General features: G+C 38.4%; 1 protein-coding gene across 40 annotated transcripts in view; it reads left to right on the plus strand.

Annotated features, from left to right (window-relative positions):
* The window catches only part of Nrxn3 (neurexin 3), a 1,590,688-nt gene extending 1,586,498 nt beyond the window's left edge, over positions 1-4,190 (plus strand). For 16 of the 40 annotated variants that reach the window (XM_029541238.1, XM_029541249.1, XM_029541243.1 and 13 more), the window contains one exon: positions 2,771-4,190. In XM_029541238.1, the coding sequence (XP_029397098.1) occupies positions 2,771-3,696 (926 nt within the window). In that variant the 3' untranslated portion in view covers positions 3,697-4,190. The remainder of the gene's footprint in view (positions 1-2,770) is intronic. The other 24 variants (XM_029541257.1, XM_021202685.2, XM_029541267.1 and 21 more) reach the window with 5 other exon arrangements.
* The last annotated feature ends 15,276 nt before the right edge of the window (positions 4,191-19,466 follow it).

Consider the following 19,466-nt stretch of genomic DNA (forward strand, 5'->3'; position numbering starts at 1 on the left):
TCTCCTGTGTGTGTCTTTCTCTGTTCTCTGTGTCTGTTTTTCCTCTCTGTGTCTCTGTGCTTCCCTATCTCTGTCTTTCTCTGTGTCTGTCTCTCTATCTCTCTGTGTGTCTCTCTGTCTCTGTCTCTCTCTTACACACACACACACACACACACACACACACACACACACACACCACACCCCACAGAGGCAGAGAGAGGGGACAACAAATATTTTATTGACAATAACACCCAGACTTGTTCTCTCCTGGAAAGTACAGCTGTACTTACTTCTCCCTCATGGCTGCGAGCTTCAGTTCAAACACTGCCCTCTACCCAGATCATCTTGAATACAACACATGCACACACCTCTGCCTACCCCTACAAATGCAAGGAAAAGAGTTTGTGCGAGATTAGTTTTTAGGGCTAGCTTACCTTTAGGGAATTGCGCTCCAAATCCCATTTATAAAAACTAGCAAAAGAGTGTAAATTATGTATTAACTAAGTCGCAAGGTATATGAATTATATATGTTCACAATGTAAAAAGAAAAAAAGGGGGGGGCATACTGGCCCAGCAAAGCAAACCCGAAGCTCTGCAAACCCCGCAAAGATCATTTTGCTCACCCGGTTCAAACTCTGAGACCTAGAATAGAAGCTCAGGCTGAGGCTCCAGACCACAGACTGTCTTGAGAATCTTGGGAAGATACTTGATTTACTTCCCTTCATAAAATAAAACTCCCTGTTAGGTGGGAAATAAGCATACGACTCTCTATTGTCTCTGCCCTTCTGAATGATTCACATACATTATATGCACTTTTCCCTGACCAACTCTCTTGCTGGGTAGCACAATGAATGGCTGGATAGGGAAGCAGTCAAAGGCTTTTGCTGTGCTTGCTAAGAAGGCCCTCCTCTTAACATACCTGGAACCAGCACAGCACAGGTGGTGTTTAAAGATACAAGCTGTGGGATGCCAAGAGGAACTGCACGAAGAATGAATCTTTATAGGAAGATTCATGGCAGGCTGTGCAAACTTGAAAGATTTCACTCTCTGGAATGTCCCTGGAAGTCTCCAGCATTGATCCTGCTGCAAATCCCAGTCTGGCTTTCTTGCTGACAGAGGAGGAGGTTACCTGAACAATGGGTGTATTTATTAACAGAGGCACACACACTAGTCATCCCATCTCAGGAAAATAGCTACCCACAGCAGCACATACAAGGGCCTTAAGTCCATCTCAGAAAGAGCCTTCTGATAGTATCACATCATCATCTCAACTTTCTAACTGTAGAGTGAAATTATGCTATTCCTGAAAGTGAGTTTGGTTAGGTCACAGATACTGCTCCTGTAGAGGAAAATAGCCACACCATGTAACCTTCTAGTACCTCCCCCAATCTTCTAAATCCAGAGACTCCCCCATCCCGCCCCCATAAGCCTAGGGACTCCTCATCTCAGAGACTGTTCTCAGAAGTCAGTGAAAGTAGAGCATCTCCTTTGTTTGGTGGGTTGCTTGCTCTTGGATATTCTGTCTCAGCTTCTCCACCGCAGGAAGCCAGAGCTACTAAAAGTTATTCCACCCGAAAACTGTCTCAGCACATCGCTCTACAGAATTTGAAAAGAATCTATGATTTAAAACAATTTTAGGTTATGACTAGACTATGTCTTTCTAGGATAAATGCAGTGACAGGACACAAAGTGGTGACTTCTTGAAATTGCTCCGCTTCAATCGAAAAGAGATGCCAAAGGGTCTTTCTCTTTCTGACATGGGAGGAAAATGTCATCCTTGCAGTTAAATGAGCAACTTCCCTGGCAGAGTATTTCCTGCATCTGTGATGTGCAAGACACGGTGTTTTTGTGAAGTATTCTTAAATTGCTCTTTCCCTGCCCTCCACGTGTTTAGTAATCATATAATGATGAAGCTTTTTTGGGTACACTAGTATATGTTTTTTGCCACTCTAGTAAAGAGTCACTGATTTCAAAATTGACTTTGCTAACTCAACTTTTCTCAACCAAAACATGAGTTTCCAGCCAGGCCTGGAAACCTAGGCTGGGCATTTTATTTTTTTAAATGGAGCTTCTAGCTCAGCATATATTTCATATAACATAAAAGCCTTGAATACACAAGACACATCTTATGCTAATGCAAGTCAAGTTGTCATTTTAAGAGTCAAGGGAGTTTCAAGAGAGACATAATCAAAATGTACCAGGATGAACATTTAAGTCTGTTGTTGGTTCCTGTCTCTTAGCTAATGGGAAATTAGGATAGCCCCAAGGTAGTACAGGAAACTTTTAGAGTTCTTTGGTCTTGATCTTGGTCTCGGTAAAATGGAAAACAGATCGTCTTCATGCTCCTGAAAGCCAGTAGATAGGATCCAAGAAAGCAATAAAGAAATGTTATATTCATGTTGATAAAGCCATAAAGAAAGCTCGCTGTGTATGTAACACACACATGAAGTCTTCATAGTATTTCCAAGGACATTATTGACTGAAAGTCATCATCTTGCCAGAAGATCCTGAAACCAGCCTGTTTGGATTCTGCCACTCGAAGTCACTTGAGAGTATCTTTAAAATCTAAGGCTCTGATTTCAAGGTTCCAAATTTTGGGTAGGCAGATGCATATAATGAGCTCTATCTCAGCCCAGAATAATAAGGCAATAGCCAGAAATTACCCATCTGCAGATGCAGCTCATTTTATAGTAATTTCAGAAGCATAACCTCTGCCCTACATTCATTAGAATAAGGATGAACTGTGTTTACGCCTGTACTAATTATGTCTTTTTTTTCTTTTCAATCCCAGGAGGTGAATTAGTTATTCCTCTTCTGGTAGAAGACCCTTTAGCTACCCCTCCTATTGCTACTCGTGTACCCTCCATTACACTCCCCCCTACCTTCCGCCCCCTCCTCACCATTATTGAGACCACCAAAGATTCCCTGTCCATGACCTCTGAGGCGGGGTTACCTTGCTTGTCGGACCAAGGCAGCGATGGTTGTGATGATGATGGCTTGGTGATATCTGGGTATGGCTCAGGGGAAACCTTTGACTCTAACCTGCCCCCTACTGATGATGAAGATTTTTACACCACCTTCTCCTTGGTAACAGATAAGAGTCTTTCCACTTCAATCTTCGAAGGTGGCTACAAAGCACATGCGCCCAAGTGGGAATCCAAGGACTTTAGACCTAACAAAGGCTCGGGAACTAGTAGAACTACAACCACCTCTTTGTCCCCTGAGCTGATCCGCTTCACAGCGTCCTCCTCGTCTGGGATGGTGCCCAAATTGCCAGCTGGCAAAATGAATAACCGTGATCTCAAACCCCAGCCTGATATAGTCTTGCTTCCGTTGCCCACTGCCTATGAGCTAGACAGCACCAAACTGAAGAGCCCACTAATTACTTCCCCCATGTTCCGTAATGTGCCCACAGCAAACCCCACGGAGCCAGGAATCAGACGGGTTCCGGGGGCCTCAGAGGTGATCCGGGAGTCCAGCAGTACAACAGGGATGGTCGTCGGCATTGTGGCTGCTGCCGCCCTCTGCATCTTGATCCTCCTGTACGCCATGTACAAGTACAGGAACAGGGACGAGGGGTCCTATCAAGTGGACGAGACGAGGAACTACATCAGCAACTCGGCCCAGAGCAACGGCACGCTCATGAAGGAGAAGCAAGCCAGCTCCAAGAGCGGCCATAAGAAACAGAAAAACAAGGACAAGGAGTATTATGTGTAAACATAACACCACCAGTCGTATGCGAACTTAAAACAGAATTATTTCTATACACACACCTGAATACTTTGACAATGAGATTTAACTTGTTGAATGTGTTCTGTGAGATGGGGTGTACCACGACTATGGTGGGAAAAACCATTTTTTAAAGGACAACATACGATGGTGTATCTCTCTCTGTAATGGTGAGCCATGCTGCAAGGTTGTAGCCTTGGCCCGAAGACAGAAAATTCTCTCTGCCCTGCTGTATCATAAAGCACACACTTAGTGCCCTGGAGCAAGTCCATGACTCCACATGACCTTGGAAGCTTTCTTCTCTCCAGAACATTTGGAAAGGGGTAGAAGACCACATGGCTTACTTGTTCCATAGCTCCAAGTGAGTCTGTAATAATGTTTGTGAATCTTGACTGTAACAATGTTCGGTTATTTTTTGTTTGTTTGTTTAATTATGTATAAAAACAAAAACAAAAAAATAAGAAAAGAAAAACGCTTAAAAAAAAAACCACAAACAAAACAAAACAATACAAAAAAAAAAAAAAAAAAAAAAAAAAAAAAACACACAGAAATACCCTTATCTGGTTCTGGCCAGTGTGCGTGTAACTTTCCAAGATCTGAGGGGAAAATAGCTTTTGGGTTTTCATTTATTTTTTTGACAATGACTGCACATAAGAAGAAAAGGAAAAAATATACTCAGAAAAAAAGTATGAGACTCTTGCCATATGGACTCAAAATTCTACCATGGCATTCACTCCATGTAGCAGGTTGTGGTGTCTCTAGAACCAATTGTTAGTTTTCTGATGCTTTGGTGAACTCATGTGGGATGACAAGCCGTTTGAAAAGCAGGTCCCCAGATCTAATTCCAATATTTGCCATTCAAACCTACAACAGATGGGTTTGGGGCTGGTGTTATCAGAGCTATTGGTTTCACTTAACAAATACTGTCCCTGTCCATCAACCCAAAATGTGTGAATGGGGAAACATAAGCCCCAAGAATTAAAACAGACCCTTTCCAAGGGAAGGGAAGAAGGGAAAGGGGGTGGACTGGATCTGTGAAATGCATGCAAACAAAGAAAAAAAAAAACACAAAAATGAAAGGACAATGTTAGCATCTGTTTCAACAGACTGCAGGGGAGTTCCTAACTTGTAACACAACCACAAATGGTCACACAAGCCACGTCATGGCCAAGTGTGAAAATCATAGTTATTTCCCCACCCCCAACATAATAACGGTTCCCATATGGTTTAACTTTGTAGCCTGATGTGAGTAAACCCTTTCCATCTCCTCATGTCTCCTTCTGCCCACCTTTTTTTTTTAAAGACAAATAAATAAATGAATAAAGCTGCTGTGACACACACACAAAAGGAATTTAATAGTATAATATATATAAATAAATATATATACAGATATATTTATCATGGTATGTTTGATGGGATGACTGACACAGAAATCTGTTAAAGTCTTGAAGTGGAATGAGAATGTTATTTTAAAAGAAAAATAACAAAACAACAAAAAAGTAAACCTTAAAATGTGAAGAAAGTGTGAGTTTTCGTTTTGTCACAGTTAACTGTGTCAAAGAGAATTTAAACAACAAACAACAGAAACCTTCTCAGATTTTGTTTACATATTTTACTACATTTTGCTGGTATAATCCCTTAGTCGTGTATGTACATACTGCTTTGAGAACTGTTATTTCCTTTCTGTCTGTTTATTTGGTTTGTGTCCCATTCTCTTTCTGTCTTCTTTTTGTAAAGAGGAAACAATGTACAGAGTAATTTAAAAACAAACAAACAAACAAACTGGTTTCATGGCCATAGCCATTCAAAAAGCAAGAAGATAAAGCAAGACACATACTCTCACAGAGGTGGAATGTGTCATCTGGAGGGGCAGGCATATACAATTTCTTTTGTACAGATGAAAACCAATCAGCTGTTTAGATTTAGAAATCTACTCTTGCTGGTCTTTGTAAGTTGCATGAATATTTGACTTTGAAAAAACAATATCTTAAAGACATGGGGCAGAAGGCACAGTCTAAAACAGTGGTAGCCTTTACTGATGTGTATGGAAAGCGGTGTTCCTCCTTATCTGAGATTTCAATGTGTTAAGAGTTTTCCTTTTTTTATTGTTGTCATTAAAAAGACAGGACTGTAAAAGGATATCTAAGCACGATTTTAGATAAATGGCCCAGCCTATACGAAGTTGATTATATCTCGATGTCTGTGACAGATTGCTGTTCTTGGAGTCGTGAGATCTTGTGAACTGATCTTCTCCTTTCTTTCTTTCCATTTTTTTAAAAAATCAGAGTAAAAACTCATTTGTTATATTCCTTTTAGTGTAAGTTAATATTTGGACAGTTTTACGGGAACTTGTGCATTCTGTATGAGAGCTTTCATCGGATTCCTGTTGTGTTCTTTGCAGACCCTGAAAGAGATTTTTTCATAATGTTGTGATGTTCCTGCTTTTTTCTTTTTCCTTTTCTCTTTTCTTTCCCATTTGCTTTTTCGTTCATGGATATGCTTAGCAATAAAATGTTCTTCCCAAAACCCTGTGTGACGGTGCATGTTTATTTTCTCAATGTTGGTAAACATTTTGGGTACAGAGCTAAGTATGTCATATTTTATTAAGAGTCGAGGAAAGTAGAACCACTTCCCTGTGCTATAGGCTGTCCTGACCATGTACTAAGTACAGAGTGATCCAAAGGGCATATTCACGAGATGAGCTTATGATTAGTCTAGCTGAGGTCTTTGGGTTCAGATTGCTGTGATGGACAAAGAGGAGGAGAAGCTGCATTCCAGAAAGGTAAGACGGCAGAAGCATTGTATTCTGAAAAACACTGCTGGAGGTTTTGCTATCAAAACTCTTTGGTAAGTGTTTTCTACAAGTCAAAACACTTTGAGCACTATTCAATAATTATATTCAGACATAGTCATAAACAGAAAGCTCTGGGTATCCTTTTCGCTAAGCTTCCCTTCAGAGTACAGCAGAAAATACAAGGCCTCACTAAATTATAAAATAAAACTTGAATGAGTTTCTAAGTTTTACTAGTTTCTTTCTAGAGTTTCCACCCACCAGATTCTTCATCTATTCAGTTTAGCTTGTACTCTTCTCATAGCAATGGAACTTTCGACCCACATTTCATTGGACAACTAGGTTGTACCCCATTTTGCACCATGACCCCCAATTTTATATTCAACTAAATAACTATCCTCTAACCAGTTCTAAAATATACCATTATGTGCCTTCAAGTTTTGTTAGTGGCGCAGTTATATTGTTGACTTTCTTGTGATTGGATTGAAATCAGGTACAATGATGCTAAATTATATGAAGTTCTTTCTTATAGTTATTATCTCAGATAATTACATAATGACTTTAAAAAAATTAGCAATGCCCATGACGTGCCAGGTACTCTGTTGATTTGATCTTTGTAATATGTTTAATCTGCTTCAAAGATGAAGGAACATATCACAAATAGCTCAAGCAAAGCTAGTTTAATTCCTTTCAAATCATGTTAATAGTCACATTATGGGTACCTCGAAGTCAATGCACAACACATAGATTCTAAAGATATGTGGAATTGGTTGATGTCCAGATGTACTACTGAATATGCATGGCTCAATTTCACAGACTCTCTGACATTTCTCTTCTGCAAAAATATAAATAAATAAATAAATAGATTAAAACTCAGTGACTTAATTATGCAAGGTAGGATTTTTAGGTTTGAAAATCACTTAAAATAATATAAAGATCTTTACCTTATTTTCAATATAGAGGAGGTTCTTCATACTATCCTCTTTTGTGTTGTCAATTATGTCCTATTCTCTATGTGATAAGTTCCTTCTCTCTTTGGATATTCTTTATCACAAATGAAACTCAGTAAAATAATTTACTTAGTAATTATCAAACAGTATAGTGGCTAATTATTAAAAACAACAGCAAACAAACAAACAAGCAAAAAAAAAAAAAACCCAGTCAGTTCTTACTATAGCAAAAAGAATCCAAAATTTCTTCTGAAAGTCTTAAAAAGATACTTATTGGAGGTTGGCAAAAACAATCATTTTATTCCATTACCTGAACCAACTTTCTATATTTTGCTACAATTAAAATATAGGAATATATTTTATATATTTACAATATATTATATATATTATTTATTTAATATATTATATGTTTAATTATAAAATAATATTATATATATATATATATATTCCTGACTCTTTGATCCCCTTTTGAGTCTTCTAACAGTCTTCCACACAGCTCTCTAAATTCCCAACTTCTAGTCAACTTCTGGGTGCATATGCCTTAAGCAAAGCTTATGTGCTAATGCATTCTGTGCTTCGAAGGGCCATCTTCTGTGACTCCAGATTTATAGGCTAACCATTGCTTTAGAGCAGTGGTTCTCAATTTTCCTATAATACAGTTCCCTATGTTGTCATAATCCTTAGCCATACAATTATTTTGTTGTTACATTGTGATTGTAATTCTGATATTGTTATGAATTATAATGTAAATATCTGATATGCAGATGATCTTAGCAACCCTGTTAATGGGTTGCTCAATCCCCAAAGAAGTTGTGACCCATTGGTTGAGAGCTGCAGCTTTTGAGACTCCTTGAAATTCTAAATTAGCTCTCTTCTTGTGAATTCTCTAAATCTTATTACACACTATATATATCATGGACTATTTTGACATCCATTTTTTTGTCATTTATTCAATTCAACAAACATTTTTTGAATACTTTCTCCCTTGACAAACAATCTATTATGGCCTGTTATTACTTTATTTCATTGAAGAGAGAAAATAGCAATTATGATTTTAACCCCTTTGTTTCTCATACAGGTCTAGATACAGTTTTAATCACAGAATTTGAACTTTCTCCAAAAATATCCAAATCCTGTATTTGATCCAGCAAAAACAAACTATTACATTGTTGTCTGGTTGATAATTAATGTATTTTTGAATGTTTTCTAAATAAATAGTGTAACTTAAATTAATGATGCTTAAACAGATTAATATAGTAAGAATGTCCAAATATGTACACTGTACTGAATACAAGTCAGCTGTCGAAAAGTACAAAGACAGTTCTCTGAGGAATCAGAATACTTTATTTAAGGGAATAATGCTGTACAGTAAGGCCTTGATGAATTAAAAGTGGTTATAGAGCCGGGAGTGGTGGCACATGCCTTTAATCCCAGCACTTGGGAGGCAGAGGCAGGCAGATTTCTGAGTTCAAGGCCAGCCTGGTCTACAAAGTGAGTTCCAGGACAGCCAGAGCTATACAGACAAACCCTGTCTCGAAAACAAACAAACAAACAAAAACAAACAAATAAAAATGGTTATAGGCTTGGTACAGGCTAACAAAAGCTCACATTTATAATTTCAATAGCACATCATGAAAATAACAACAAGTAAGGATTTTGAATCTTGTCAGTAGAAGGCAGGAGAGGAATGGTCAGACAGACATGGGAAACTCTGGTCATGGGACAGTATGTCACAGGGTATAGAGGACGTGAGCATGTTGGAACAAGGTCATAATTGATCTATACTCAGTAGGCCTGAAAGATGAGAGGACAAATCAAAGTTCCAGATCAGGTGCCAATTGAAGAACACTGGCAAGAAGAGAACCTTATGCCACAGGAAAAAAGACATCAAGCAGAAGCTTCCACAGTTTTGACATAACAGAAAGTGAGTAAGGTGTAAGAAGAGAGTCTCAGTGTTCAAAACAAATAGGGATGGAAAGGCCACCTAGAAGCAGTGCTATAAGCACATTGAGGTGTTTGCTGATTTAATGAGTTAATGAAATGACTTCTTTTTTTCATATGAATAAGAAAACTACACAGACATAGATACACACACACACACACACACACACACAGTTTATGCATTTGTTTTTATACAGACTTTCACTATGTAGTCTGGCTAGTATTTGCTAGGTAGTACTTGTAGAAATTGGTTATATAGACCAGCCTATCCTCAAACAGAAGTCTATCTGCCTTTGCCTCCCATGTTCTAGGACTGAAGTTATATGCCACCATGCCCTATTCGAAGTAACTTTTAGGCATCAGTACTAAATCAGCTAGCATTACCTAGTAGGAATACTTGAATATTTGAACCTTTATTATGAAATATGGTTGACAGATACTTTCATGATTGTGTAGACTACAGGAAAAAAAAGAACAAAAAACCAAAAAAAAAACCCAAAAAACCAGGGAGCAGAGAGATTGGTCTGTAGTTAAGAGCTTGTACCACTCTAGCAGAAAACCCAAATTCAGTTCCTAAAGCCATGTCAGGTATGTTACTAAGACCTGTAATTTCAGCTTCAGGGATCTGACGCTTCTGACTTATACAGGTATACACACACACACACACACACACACACACACACACACACACACACACTTAAAAGTAAATTAACAAAGAAAAAGCAAGTATAAGAGAAAATAATCATGAAGAAATTAAATGACTTCTCTGAGGTCACATATTTAAAAAAGGGGGGGGGGAGATAGTGATGGAAAACGCAATCTTGTAAGTCTTAATTTAGAACCCCTCCAATTACATAATGGTTTCTCTAGAGAATCCATTTTCTATTTTCTTAGGAACAATTGAAAGAAAACCTCAGAGAAAGGATGATAGGATGCTGTATGAATTCATTCATCCTTTCATTCGTCTGCTCAAGCTGTTATGATTAAAAAAAAAAAAACCTATCATCTGAGTTAACAAACAGAAATTTCTCACAGTTCTAGAAACTGGGAGCCTCACAAAGAGGTCTAAAAGACTCAGTTTTCTGACTTATAGACAGCCAACCCTTTGTTATGTGTCCACATGATCTTTATTGTCACCATGAGCAATGAGAAAGAAAGCCACCTAACTTCTCTTTGCAAAGCTACTAATAGGATTGGATAGTGTCCTTTCCTGATGACCCTATATAAAATCACAGTTATACTTGGAGTTAGGATTTGAATATATGAACTTGGTGTGGGGAAATTTTCAGTTCTGTAGAAGATACATGTTAGGTATGTCTAAGATACATGTTAGGTATGTCTAAAGCGAAACTTCTAAAGGACCAAGAGAGTGGCATATTTCTAATGTTGAAATAATATCATGGGCCAGATCAAAGAGTAAGCAAAACCAGGAGAGATTGAACCATAGCATAGGATGGAATCCTATGAGTAGTGGCCAAAATAGGAGAATATTAAGATTGTGTAAGAGTCAGGACACACAAAATAAACAGCTGTCAAAGAAAGCCAGATCATTGAGATGTATAAAATAAATAATGTGAATCTCAAGAGGTTTTGAAATATTCTGTGTTTTGAAAAGTATGTTCTAGAATCAGTATACCATGGCTTACATTGTGATGCCATGGCTCTAGATAATTTAGCTCACTAAAGTCTCAGGTTTCAAGTTTGTAATTATGTTATGTCTGTCTTGCAGGTGTATTGGGAAAGATTAAATGAAGTAACCCATGTAAATTCTTAGCATATGCCTCATATCTAATAAATCTTAATAAATATGATACATTAAAATAATACACACACACACACACACACAACACAACAAGACAAAACCCACAAAAGCAGAAATTACAGCTGCAGCTGTGTCATGCCAGATCCAAAGACCTTAGTAAAACATACAGAAGTAGTTAGGTCTGGTTCTTCCTAGCACTATACACCCAGAAATAATCCTTAGACTCAAAATATATTAACAAATACCTTTGCCATATAGCTAGGTTCTTCTCTGGCTGGAATCATAACCAAGCATAACCCTTTTATTTTAATCTACTTTCTGCCTTGTAGCTGGTTACCTGTGCTCACATACCATGTCTCCATCTCCTTACATCCTCCTGGTCGATTCTCCTGACCAGCTCTCTCCTAGAATTCTCCTCCTGGATGTTCCACCTCCCATTTCCTACCTAGCCCATAGGCCTTTTTGATTGACAGGTGATGTATCCATATAGTACACAGGATACTCTCTGCCAAGTTGGACTGGAGAGATTGCTCAATAGTTGAGAACACTGCCTCAGTGGTTGAGAGATCACTGGCTGTTTTCCCAGAGGACCTGTGTTCAATTGCCAGCACTTACTATTTGGCAGCTTACTACCATCTGTTAACTCCAGTTCCAGGAAATCCGATTTCCTCCTCTGGCCCCCATGGGCATTGCACACACAGGATACACAATGCATTCAGTCAAAACACTCATACATGTACAATAAAAAGAAAGGAAAAATATTTTTTGAAAATATGTTATACAATCATTTTATGTCTTTCTTTGATTCCTTTCCTCCTGTTGCCAAGAAAATATGCATTTCAATTACCGCTCACTAGGAAGATTTTCAGTGTTACTGACAATCTATTTCTAAGATCTCACTTGGCTGAGTCCCAAAACCCTGCTTGTCCTAATCTTTTAGCCCTTTATATGAGGTCCCAGCTCTAGACTCTCAGTTATCCTGTGGTAGCAAGTCAGCTAAACACTGAAAAGGCGAGATGCCTTCAGGCAATTCTACCCCTAACATATTATCTGTATTTTGCTTTTAATTGAACATTGCCCTGGACATTTTCCAATAGTCACCAAATAAAGAGAAGAATACAACAGAACCCTGTTTACCCACCATTTCATTTCAGGATTTTAATTATTTCATTTTCTTTGAAGTCACCATCCAACAGAAAACTATAGTTCAATATTACTCATTGTTTAAAAAAATAGCAACAACAAAAGGGAACACTCATTGAATTATCTCTGAGTCTCTGGGTCTTAGCCTTGATCTCCCAGCTTCTGGCTTTGTAAACTTTTATTCTTTCTGATGGACAATTAAAAACACAATTCCATTACTTTATCCAAGACCACACAAAAGAAAAGATTAACTGCAAACGGGACTCACTCTTCATCATTTAATGAGATTGCCTGAAAGCTGAAAGGGATATTCAGCAGGTCACTATTTGAATTTAAGTGTGCTCAATTGCCTTTCAAAATGAATGAAAAATCCATAGATCATAGATAGCTGCTATGTCTTTTGTAAGATGTAGCATTGTGTGTTAGAACCTTCTTCAAGGAAATGAGTAAGGAGGAATACTAATTCATACATGTAGAAATTAACAACTATTCATTTTACCCTTAGAAATACAGGTACCAACCTACTTCTGTTCTTCAGTAGTTAAATCTAATGTATTTGTATTCAATATTAGTACACTGATTTATGCCAGATGACCATGGAGGAAGATTCATTGTTATAATATATATACGTGTATATACATATACATATACATATATTCTACTCTCTATTAGCAATGCAAATTTTCTTTCCTTTATTTGAATTCCCCTCCTATTTTTGACCTAGAACTCTCCTGAGTGTTGTGAGTAGAGGATCAAAGACAGAAAAAGGTATATTGGCTATCTGATAGCACATTCTGCTTTATCACAGAGAAGGTGTCAAGAGAAGGTGCAGACTGAGCCACCAGGAAATGTTTGTCACCAGGAATTGGTTTCATGGGATGGAATGAAATGGAAAATATTTGGTTTCAACCAATTAACAACTTCTCCTTTTCTACTCTTTTCTGTGCCTCCTGGCTCAGTTTAGTTTAGTTTAGTTTAGTTTAGTTTAGTTTAGTTTAGTTTAGTTTATAGTTTAGTTTAGTTTAGTTTAGTTTAGTGTGAGTTTTTGGAAAGCCAGCAAATTACTTCCAAACACCCTTAAACAAGGTTGCTTAGGTTTTCAAGAACACACAGTAGTGTAGACAGAAGGTAGATGAAGTGTGGGGGTCACTAAAGCTGGAAATGCTGACAGTCCCTGATATGCTAGTGTAGTTTGGGAAAATTCACCTTTGTGATGTGATCAGCAACTGGATGTATACTGGTTTCCAACGTGAAAGGAGAAGACAAGGATGGCTTTTCATCAGAACCCAGACAACAGAAAGGATGGAGGAGACACAGTGGAGCTGCTCTGACTTCCTATATTGGCTGTTCTTGCTCAGAAGGTAGGTCTACATTAATGTATAGTAAATTTTCTCCCTTGTTCTCTCGTTCTCTCTCTCTCTCTCTCTCTCTCTCTCTCTCTCTCTCTCTCTCTCTCTCTCTCTCTCTCTCTCCTATCTGACATCTATCTATCTCTTAAGAAGTAATGTAATGAGCTCTGAATTATACACTCACATATAATTCCTTTTGCATAACAGAAATTTTAAATTTTAAAATTTAATTATAAACTTCTTTATGCAGTGACATAAAGACTATATTTTTAGAATATCCTTGGCGATTCTAAGCCATGTGTCTACCACAGTGGACAGGCCTCCTCTGACTTCCTTTGGCTAGTGACCATCAGTGCAATATGGTGACAAACAAAAAATAAAAGGAGAAAATTTGATATGGATCCATCAGAGTTAATGATGAACCTTTTTATATTTTTTATGCCCAGAAGCAGGCAATGTAGTCAGAAACAGCCCCTGCTCCTACTGTTGGGAATCTCACATGAAGATCCAGCTCCACAACTCTTACATATGTGCATAGGACCTAGGTTCATTCCATGCATGCTCTCTAGTTGGCAGTTCAGTCTCTATGAGCCCCTCTGGGCCCAGGCTAACTGATTTTGTAGGTTTTCTTGTAATGTCCATTACCCTTCTTGGCTCATTCAATCCTTCCTTTCCCTCTTCTGCAGGATTCCCTAAGCTCCACTCGATGTCTGCCTATGGTTTTCTGTATCAGTTGCTTGGTGAAGCCTCTCTGGTGACAGTTATACTAGGCTCCTGTCTGCAAGTATAATAGAGTATCATTAATAGTGTCAAAGTGGGCTCCCTCTAATGGCATGGGTCTCAAACTGGGTTACTCAATGGTTGGCCCTTCCCTCAAATTCTGGCTCATCATTTATCCCTGCACATCTTGTAGGCAGAGTAAATTGTGAGACTAAAATTTTGTGGTTGGGTTGGCGTCCTAATCCCTCCATTGTGACTTCTGCCTGGTTACAGGAGGTAGCTGGTTCAGGCTCCATATTTCCTATTGCTAGGAGTTTTAGTTAGGGTTACCCTCACAAGTTCCTGGAGTTTCCAGTGACCTAGGTTTCTACCTAGTCCCAGAAATGTCCCACTCAGTCCAGCTCTATCTCCCCGTGCTATCACCCTCCATCCTCCCTGAATCTTATCCCTACTCTTCCCATCCCCAACCCCACCCATTTCCCTCCCTCCATCCAGCCCTGCCACCTAATCTATTCCCCCTTCTCAATGAGATTCAAGTGTCGCTGCTTGAGCCCTCCTTTTTACTTAACTTCGTTGGATCTGTGCTTTGTAGCATGGTTATCCTGAACTTGATGACTAATATTCACTTATAGGTGAGTGCATATCATGTTTGTCTTTCTGTGTCTGGACTTCCTCACTCAGTTCCATCCCTTTGACTGCACATTTCATGATGTCATTGTTTTTGATGGCTGAGTGACTGAGTCATACTTGGTTGTGTAAATGAACCTCTTTTTTATCCATTCTTCTGTTGAGGGATATTTGGGTTGTTTCCAGTTTCTGGCTATTAAAAAAAATGCTGAGAAAGTGTCCTATGAACTTATAATGAACATAGTTGAGCAAGTGTCCTTGTGGCACAGTGGAGCTTCTTTTTATGCTCTGGAGTGGTATGTCTGGGTCTTGAGGTAAATCTATTCCCAGTTTTCTGAGAAAATACCAAATTGATTTCTCAAGTCGAATTGAACCGGAAGTAAATCCACATACCTATGTACACTTGATTTCTGACAAAGAAACCAATGGTAAAAAAGAAAATATTTTCAACAAATAGTGATCGTTTAAGTGGATTTCTGTATATAGAAGAATACATACAGATAGATCCATATCTATGACCCTGCACAAACTCTAGTTCAAGAGAAGCAAGGACCTCATAAAATATACTAAATCTGATAGAGGAGAAAGTAGAGAATAGCCTCAATCATATTGGCACAGGAGATTACTTCTTGAACGGAACACCAACATCTCAGGCATTAAGATCAACAGTTAATAAATGGGACCTCATGACACTGAAAAGCTTCTGTAAGGCCAAGGTCACCATCAAAAGGACAAAATGTCAGCCTACAGAATGGGAAAAGATTTTTTTTTTTTTTGCCATTTCTGTTTTATTTTTTAAAGCAGATACACAGCAAACACCAGAATGTGAGTTTTATGCTAAATACATTTGATTTGAGAGCAGTTATCTCGTGCTGCCAGAATAGCCCTAAGGATTAAGATAGTTTATTGGGATCAAACGCCTGGGAGATTTGTTATAGCATAGGCTGTTTACTCCTGCCCATTAAAATGCCGACTATGCTTATTTCTTTGCCTTTCTCCCATCTCTTTTCCTCTTTCCTTCATAACCTATATTCTATTATGTTATTTTCCCATGCTTTCAGATGAATCTACTTAGATTTTTTTAAACCTTCTCAAATTTGAGTCCTTGGAAACCCTTCTGATTTTATGGTTACTGGAGAATAGACATATATACTACTCATCTACGTTTTAGGAATGTTAATTCCCTGATTAACAACCAAAATCTATAGAAATAGAATTGTGAGGGACTGTCTCAGGACTAGGGGAACAGAAACACATTTCGAATAACTTAACTTGAATCACCACAAACACCCTGGCAATCAGGATATAGAGTGTAGGGCCAGGCAAAAGCAAAGCTAATTTTCTGCCAGGCATATGCATTACTTGGATAAGAGCAAGAACTATATGCTTTATAGGCAAATTCTATGCAAATTCTATGTTAAATGTTCAACAAGGCAGATGAGTTTACACACAATATATCAGCTTTCAGGAAAATAGATGTGAGACAGACAATATTATCACTTAAGCAAGATAGCCCAGGGGATGCTGCTGGGAGTGTTGATAATGCAGCACGCAGCACATTCACAAGAAAGCCAGGCATGGAGTCTATTAGGCTGGGTGACATGATGCTATGAAAACTGAGGTGGGTCAGAAATGTTTACTGTGGTGCCTGGATAAATTCATCCTGTATCTTTAATAATGATCATAGTTCATGGCACTGAGGAGAGTTCCCATGTGAACACATCTCTGACATCCTCCTCTCTCCATGACCTTCTTGGTACTACTTTTGAGAAAACTAGGTCAATCCTTGTTAAATAGTGCATCCATCAACCTGAACACCTTTTCATAACAAAGGAGCCATCCAACTCTAATTTTCCTTTGTTCTTTTTCTCTCTCCCTTCCTTATTTCCTTCCTCCCGTTTATTTCTTTTCTTCTTTCAATACATCTCCACCTATACACAAACACACATTAAAAAAAAAATCTTATAAAATATAACTGAGCTGTCTGTATTTGTCTGATGTGTGATAATTCTGTGGATCTCTGGTGAATGATTTGGGTAATAGATATAAAAGGAAGCTGGTTTACTAGAGGCAAGTAATAAACAAGGATGTGGAGAGCACAGAGAATTGAAAGCTAAGTGTTTGCCAAACTCCTTGTTTTAAAGGCCTCTCTTGCACTCCTCGTAAAAATCCTTTGAGCTCAGCACTTTCTCTCATCTTGTCACAGCTGAGAAAACTCAGGCCTAGGAAGTTTCAGTGACTAGTCCAAAGTCACCCTCTCAGTAAGTTGTGGGCTCAGAATTTGATCCTTTCTTACTGCCCCAGAACTTTGAAACAAGGTAAATTCAGTGTTAGTCTTCATTACTTAGGGTTTTATTGGAATGAAGAGAAACTATGACCAAGGCAAAACCTGTAAAGGAAAACATTCAATCGAGGCTCGCTTATATTTCAAAGGTTTAGTCCATTATCATCATGTTGGAAAGAATGGCAGCATGCAGGTAGACATGGTGCTGCAGAAGGAGCTGAGACTATATCCCGATTGGCTGGCAGCATGAAGAGAAATGAGTCACTAGGCCTGGCTTGAGGTCTATGGATGATTTGCCTGTGCACCACATTCCTGCACTGTCCATGGAGGTCAGAAGAGGGATTCAGATCTCCTAGGACTGAAGTTACAGACAGTATGAGCTGACATATTGGTCTTCGGACTTGAACCTAGGTCTGGTGGAAGAACAGCTAATGCCCTTAAATACTGAACCTTCTCTCCAGTCACAATCCCAATTTCATTACAGTGCTTAGGGGTATTAATCGTAAAAAACCTTGTGATATCAGGGTTTGGTTTTTTGTCTTGTTTTTATTTTTGTTTTTGGCTTTTAGTTTTTGGTTTTTGGAAATAGGGTTTCTCTGTAAAATAGAGTCCTGGCTATCCTAGACTTGCTTTGTCGATCAGGCTGTCCTTGAACTAACAGAAATCCACTGACTCTGCCTGCTGAGTGCTGGTATTAAAGGTGTGCACCACTATGCCCAGCTCTACACCTTTCTATTTTTATTTTGTATTTGGGAAAATTCAGAAGTGGGTGATAAATCTAACATTAAATAGCAGCAGGCAAGACAGAACTAAGGGTTGCAGATTCTAAAATCCACATTGTTTATTCCACACCTGCCAGAACTAAAATCAGGACATCTGCCCCCCCCCCAAGCTTTTTTGGGGGGGCGGGGTAGGGGGCATTGCCAGGATTAAAAGAATGTCATGTTGAGCTATTATTTGTCTTTTAAGTCCATCAGTAATAATGTTGGCTACATCCAAAACATAATCACTTTTCTTATTTATTTTGATTTTTATCAAAGCAGTACACATGTGTGGTTCATGACAAATTAAAACTTACTATGAAAACTACCCCACCAACTGCACATTCCTCAGTTCCATCCTCATTCTGCCATACAAAGGTAGCAGCCATATTTTCTCTTAGCTCTTTCTTCTGTTAATTACATACCCCTTTTTAAGTAAAGCATGCACCTATCCTATGAATTATCGATCTCAGTTATAAATAACAAGTTTCATAATATGGAACATGATTCTTGTCTCTGTGATTTCTAATTTTTTATTATTCACTTTTTGTAACATGTTATGATCAAGTACATAGTTTTGGTACTTTGATGATTGAAATAATACAAATATCAATCATTCCTCGAGTGATGACCATTGCTGCAGCGTACTAACCTTTGCTGTATGTTCCTGGAATGGATAATAGCCTTTTCTTCCATGTTCTTGAATTTATTTGGTTTATTTATTTGTTTGGTTTAAAGTAACCAAACTGAGAGTTCTGGTTACTTTAAAAACCTTGTGATTATGATTTTATTGTTTTCATCCCAAGAGTGGGATGAGGGGCTGCTTCACAGCAGGTGATTATGATTTGCCTCATGCTCTGGCAGGGGCATGGCTTTCCAGCTGCAGATAGTTTCTTTAAATGGGTGAAATTTTGAATTCTTGGAAATTCTAAGAGGGTCTAAAGGCCAGAGCACTGAGAAGGGTCAGGTGAGAACTCTGAGGAGGCTGATGGTTTGTCAAGTGGTCATGGGCAAGAGAAACTAGCTATCCTGAGGACAATGATTAGACTTGCCCAAAGGAACTCAACACCCTTAACCAGCAGAAAGTAGTGTAAAGAGGTCTGTGTTCAATTTCCCTTTTAACCTTCTTTCTCTCCTAACTTGTGTTGTGGGGTTGAAAGAGATTAGAGTGGGATAGGGGTTGAAAGGGTCATAGATATAAGAAAACAGTAAAGTTTAAAGAAAAGACATGCCTACAGACTTCCATTAATTCATTGAAAATTACTGTCCACTTAGGATTTTACGCTAAACATGTTTGATGATTTAGCTTGTCCTAATATGTCTCAAATGTCTCTAGTAGACTCCTCTACTTCCTCCACCTTGTATCAATCTTCCACTTCCTCCTCTACCATCCTTTATCCCCAACTTGGCTTTTCTTTCATCTTTTCCTA

The sequence above is a fragment of the Mus pahari genome, chromosome 7 (assembly GCF_900095145.1).
Source record: "Mus pahari chromosome 7, PAHARI_EIJ_v1.1, whole genome shotgun sequence".
NCBI lineage: Eukaryota > Metazoa > Chordata > Mammalia > Rodentia > Muridae > Mus > Mus pahari.